General features: G+C 35.7%; 1 protein-coding gene across 1 annotated transcript; it reads left to right on the top strand.

Moving 5' to 3' along the window:
• Positions 1-340: 340 nt before the first annotated feature.
• LOC120090767 (secreted RxLR effector protein 161-like) lies at positions 341-841 on the top strand. Its single transcript, XM_039048474.1, has one exon. It carries the CDS (start codon positions 341-343, stop codon positions 839-841), a length of 501 nt encoding a protein of 166 aa, XP_038904402.1.
• The last annotated feature ends 5741 nt before the right edge of the window (positions 842-6582 follow it).

Genomic DNA, 6582 nt, shown 5'->3' on the forward strand with positions numbered 1-6582 from the left:
AAGCAATCTATGGTCTGAAACAAGCACCACGAGCCTGGAATACTGCCCTCAGCTTAGTTCCCAAGTAGTAGGGATTCTATCAGTCAAGATCCGACACCTCTTTGTTCATCAATTGCAAGGAAGGCTCGATAATATATCTCCTTGTCTATGTGGACGATGTCATTGTCACAGGTAACAACACTAAAGTCACAGAACAACTCATACAGACACTGGACATACATTTTGCACTAAAAGACCTCGGCCAACTTCGATATTTTCTGGAATTCAAGTACACTATCTTGACTCTGGTTCGCTGATAAATCAGTTAAAATATATCGATGATTTACTACACAAGCTTAATATGTCTGATGTGAAACCAGTGCTCTCACCAATATTCCAAGGAAGCAAACTGTCCAAGGTTGGTGGACAGCCCCTCTTTGAACCGTTTATATATCAGAGTACTATAGGAGCCCTTCAGTATTTAACGCACACATGGTCGGACATCACGTATGCTGTCAACCAACTAATTCGGTTCCTTCAAACCCCAACTAATGTCCATTGGCAAGCAACAAAAAGGGTACTTCGATATATCAGGGGAACAAAACACTATGGAATCTACTTTCAACCAAGCCTGAACCTACATATATTTGCCTACTCGGATGCTGACTGGGCCTCTAATCTTGATGATAGGAAATCAGTGGCAGCCTACTGTACTTTTGTGGGAAATAACATCGTTTCCTGGTCCTCGAGGAAGCAATCAGTGGTAGCAAGGTCGAACACCGAATTCGAATATAGAGCACTTATTCATGCCACCTCTGAAGTCCTCTGGCTTCAACAACTACTAGGTGAGATGGGATTATAGTCAAACACTAGATTGACTATATGGTGCGACAACCTAGGAGCAAGAGTCTTAGCTGCAAATCCGGTGTTTCATTCTCGAACCAAACATATCAAAATTGATCTTCACTTCATCCGAGACCATGTTCTAAAAAGACACATCAATATTCGCTATATGCCATCGACTGACCAACTTGCTGTTTGTCTCACAAAGCCACTCAACAACACACACTTCCATACATTTTGAGCCAAACTAGGAGTACTTGAAGTACCCTCTAGTTTGAGGGGGGATGTTAGAGAAAAAATTAGAAATGGAAAAGGTAAAACAAGGGCGCAAGAAGAAGGAGATGACTCACCAATTAGTTAAGAATTTGTTGTACCACACACTTATCAAGTAGTGCCACATGTATTATTCTTATTCTTTTGTATTATTAATATTGTAACAAACTAAGGCAAACTTGTATAAAGGAAGTAGGGTTGTAGCATTAATGATTCATTGGAAATACAATATACAAAAGAGCAAAGGGGAAGTCCAAAGAACATTGAAAATTTCCAGCCAACCTTCTTCTTCAACTTAAACTATAAACTACAATTTGTCTATATATATATATATATATGGAAATTAAATAATATCTCGTAGCACTTTTGGGCTAATGAAGGGATCTTTATTTAAAATTAGTGGTTTTGTTCTCTTTTATTTTATTAATTAATGTTTGAGAATGTTTTTTTTTCCAAAAAATTATATTAATTTTTTTTTTTTAATTTCCATGCAACATGAATTGCTGTGAGTTCGTTGACGGTAAACTAATTTTTGAGCAAACAATTTATTTTTAGGTAACTTTTCGTGCTTATTAGTTTATTAAATTGGTATATTTATTTTGAGAGTGTATTTGATCTCTATTTTTTTAAAAAAATATATTATTATTTTGATTAACGTGTATCTTTATTTTTGTTGTTAATAGATCAACTCATTTCTTAAATTGAGATAAGATGGTGAGAAATGACACACATATATTAAAAACAATTAGTTATTTCACATTAAATCGGTATAGTCTTTTCCTTTCTGATTGAAATGAGTATATTTAATATCGTTCTCTCTTTTATTAAATATATAATATAAATATAATCGACTGAAAAATCAATAAAAATATAATTGTTGGTAAAATTATATACCGATAGAAATAAATAATAAAAAAAAAAATTGGATCTCTGTTTTGTTGAATTAAAAAAAGAAAATTGATCACTTGAATCCTACAACTTACAAAGAATTACAATAATTTATACTCTAAAAGTAGCAGTAACTTTTTATATTATGAAAACATTACAATGTTTGGGGGAAATAATTTTTCTATCCACTAGAAAAACAAGAAAAATAAAAGCAAAAGTAAAAATAGTTATCTATTCTTGATTTTTTATTTTTAATTTTTCAAAATTAAGCTTATAAACATGTTTTTTTTTATTTTGTTATATAATTTTTTTAAAGAATAATTTCAAAATTTTAGTCAATAATAATAATAAACAATTTTTAAAGATTTCTTTTGTTTTTAGAACTTACCTAAGAATTTCAAATGTTATATATATATATATATAAAAGATCTAAAACGTTGTTAAAAAATTGTGAGAAGAAAAGTCAAAATTTCAAAATCCAAATAACCTTCAAATGAAGCTCTAAAAATTAAAAATTAAAAGAGCTATTGGATGCCATGTGATTTAATTAATGAAAGCAATAAAGCTAACTTGTTCATGTCGATCACTTTTCTCTAGTACATTGCCTTGTTATTACTCACCAACTAAACCATCATATCACAATATGAGAACATGTGATAATGATTCCTTTCTCAAATAACAAATATCTACTCTATATATAACTTAGCTTTGGTTAAGGTATATACTTTTTAATAAGAGATATGAGATAATTCGATAATTTTTCTACTCCCCACATGGTGTTGTACTAAAAAAAAATTACCGTAAATGTTGTTGCAAAATCAATTTAACATATTGATATTGTTGGGATTGGTGTCCTAATTCTTCCGAAGTCTCGTTGTTTTGTAAAGATACACATTGTTCATGAATAAAATAAGTATTATTTAATTCTAGGGTTCCAGACCTTAACTACAACATGTTGTACCGGGCGCCTCCAAAGCAGTATCCAAGTTGTAATAAGAGATTCTAGCACTATGAAACGACTCTCCTTTCTTTCCTTTTGGTGTGAATGCCAACTTGATTGCCAAATCCAAATGAAATTAATACACTTGCATTTACTCAAATCCAATAAACAAAGCTCCTTGGTTAACTTATGTGAACTTAAGCATGTATATGTGATATACAAGTGGATCATGCCTTAAGTGATAACCTAAATAGGTCTGTAGTATAAGGATTAAGGTGGGATACCTAATCCTGGTGACACTATGGATACAGCCCGCTTTGTGAAGGTTTGCAAGTGTTGTAAACTACTACATATGGTAAATCCTAACCATTCATGTGGAGACGTGGAGCGGGGGTTTCCTACACAAAGAGTTTGTATAAGACCTGGACCATGAAATAACTAAACTTTGTATATAACGCCGTTGATACTAGAGACTTGAATCTCACCTAAACGACCATAGGTGACACGACCTCAATCCTGAGTGTTTTAGGAATTCCTGCCTTTGAGGGCGGTCCTTTGATTAGTATGGGTGAAAGTGGTCAGATTGCCAACTCAACATGCCTACCTTTTTGGGGACTTATCTGATCTGGGAGTTGGGAACTTAATCCACAAGATGAAATTAACTCCTTTCCCGAAGCAAGGATAAGTAGAGAGATTGCTCCCTTAAGGGCTGATTCCAGGGCTTGAACATAGTGGCCACAACTTCTCTTTGAAAGAGAAGACTCGGTCATAGTAGGACTATGACTTATGTTTATTAGAGGGATCAATGGTACTTAAGGAGACAGATGTAACTATAGGGACATAACGGTTATTGGTCCAGCTGTACTTACGCGCGATCTGTGAAGGGTTTTCGCACTGCTGATTGGTTAAGATGGACACATAATATATCTGTATTAAGGAGAGTTCAGTTGTTGGTCTTTAGTGAAGTGCCTGACAGTTAATGGATGATGGATCTCGTGACTAAAGAGTTTAGTCAATTATTCACGTACCGTTGAAGCTTTGAGCTATAGGTTCATGAGGTCCCCTTGGTAACTCAATGGATTCAGTTGAGGATTAGTTCTTAGTGTTGATTTGAAATGTTCAAATTGACAAGAGGTATTTTGATTATATATGATATAATCCGTATGATGTATAAGATACATCTAGTGGAGGATTGATGTAAATGAGATTTACATTAAGTACCATGGAATAGAAAAAAGAACTATGGTTTATATGTTTCATGAGATGAAATATTAAAATTATAGATTATAAATATAGTATGATAAGTTAATTATCATTTTTGTTTATAATGATATTAATTATTGGATAATTAATTCTTTTTCTTTAAATAACCAAAGTAGTGGGTGATTATTGGATCATAGTAACCGTGAGTTTAAAAGGAAATGGTTTCCTATTTTAACAAGGAAGTTTTACAAAACGATCGAAAAGGTTTTGAGTTTTCTCTCGCAAAGAAAGGAACTCATGGAGTCGTCAAGTAAATATAGATTTACTAAACGATGGCTGGGCGAGCTAAACGATCGTGTAGTGGCGAGCTAAACGATCGTGTAGTATTTACTAAATGATCGCATAGTTTGCTAGACGATCGCTAGCCCAAGGTAAACGATTGTGTAGAGTCTGTAGGCGATAGACCGAGCTAAACCATCGCATAACTTTTGCTAGACGATCGCTTAGTTTTATCTAAACGATTGAGCATCGACCTATATGATAGGTCTCCGCCATCTCCCACTTGCCCAGTCGTGTACGAGATCGGTGTTTCCTCCTTCATCTACCTCATACCAAGTCCGAACAGAGCCCACCCTCTGGATTCTCACACCGAGAATACCAAGGTCACCTTGTTGTGGTGTTAGACTAAACTCAACATCATCGAGGTTTTCTGGAGGCCGTTCGTGGTGCTATGGAGGTCGTTCGTGTTGCAGAGGAGTTCATGACCAAGGCGATCGTTGAGGACGAGCACGAAGTGCTCGTGCGGTGTTCTTGTTGTGTTACAGTCGTGTATATCGAGCGCTCGTGGTTGCTGTTGTTTGATCAGAGTCGCACAACGGAGCATGGAGACGCATCCTCATATGTGCGTAGAGTTTGATCTCTGTTCATTTGAGTTTATTCATGCTGTAATTTCTCTGTATGAATTGTATAACCATTTGTATTGAAGTTGACTGTAAATATATGTTCATTCATGATTGTAATTTAAAATAGTCTTGTTCCGCTGCTCATGGAAATCTCATATCCGATTTCCTTCATATATGAGTATAGCTTAATGAATGAGTTCTCGTAGAAAGTGTGATATCCATTTACACTAGGGTTGGCAATGGGGCCGGTGTGGGGTAGAGGACTCCCCATTCCCGTCCCTACGGGGATATTTTTCCCATCCCTGTCGGGGAAACGGGTCCGGGGACCCATCCCCGTTTACACACACACACACACACATATATATATTAAAAAAGTAAAAAATTTAATCGAGGATGGGGACTCGGTTAGAATCCCGATTTAATCCCATCCCCAATCAATAAGGCGGGGACCTGACCCCACGGGGGATTTTTGGCAACCCTAATTTACAAGTCTTGATTTTTTTTCTTTTTAAAATATAAAAAATTAAACGAATTAATTTAAACATATAATTCAACTAATTAAGATACCAATAACATCACTTGAATTGTAAGTTGAATCTTACTTAATATTCAATTTGTAATATGTTTGTAACATTTAACTCGAATATTTTCTTTAAATAATTGCATAAACTAATAGGGGAGAAAATGGGACATAGTAAAGTCATAGATGTGTGCCCATTTTACTGTTTTGCTCCTGTAATTACATCTTACTCCTTTAGTACCACTGATTCCTCTAATGAATAATACAACATAGCCTAACTATGTGTGAATACCTCTCGGGCCAAGAGAAGGTGTGTGGTACCACATCATTCAAGCCTCAGAATTAGCCTTTAAGGGAGCTATCTATCTACTTACCCCTGCCTCGGGAAGAAGTGAATTCCATCTTGTATAGCTAAGTTCCCAGCTCCCAAATCAGAAGAATCCTCAAAATGGTAGGTTTGAATCGACGACCTGGCCACTCGTACCCATACAATCAAAGCACCACCCTCAATGGCAGGAGTTCCCAACTCACTCAGGATTGAGGTCACGTTACCTATGGTCATCCTAGTGAATTGAAGTCTCTGTCATGAACGATATTATATAATGAGACGTTAACACTTCGTGGTCAGGTCTTATAGAAGGGGGGTGGTCTCCGTATCCTGTAGTTTGTTAACAGTTTATACGAACTCTTGTGATGTATAATATATGATATTTTACTTCACTCCTTGATTTTGCTCAGTTGTTTGTTTTATTTGCTTTACCAAAACCAATAACACAAAATCCCTGGTTATTAGTATGTAACTTAAGCATATAATGTGGTGACATACAAGTGGATCAGTTCTTAAGTGATAACCAAAATGGTCTGTAGTATAAGAATGTAGGAGGGAAATCTTTATCCGGTAACGCTACGGATGCAGCCCGCTTGTGGAATGGTCACAAGTGTTGTGACTTGTCACAGATGGTCTGATCCTAATCATTCGTGTAGGGGACATGCGAACGGGGGCGTCCTATACAAAAGAGTTTGTATACGACAGA

Source organism: Benincasa hispida, chromosome 11, assembly GCF_009727055.1.
Source record: "Benincasa hispida cultivar B227 chromosome 11, ASM972705v1, whole genome shotgun sequence".
Taxonomy (NCBI): Eukaryota; Viridiplantae; Streptophyta; class Magnoliopsida; order Cucurbitales; family Cucurbitaceae; genus Benincasa; species Benincasa hispida.

Excerpts from the sequence above, each read along its gene's own strand:
- LOC120090767 (XM_039048474.1), top strand. The coding sequence starts at position 341 with ATGTCTGATGTGAAACCAGTGCTCTCACCAATATTCCAAGGAAGCAAA.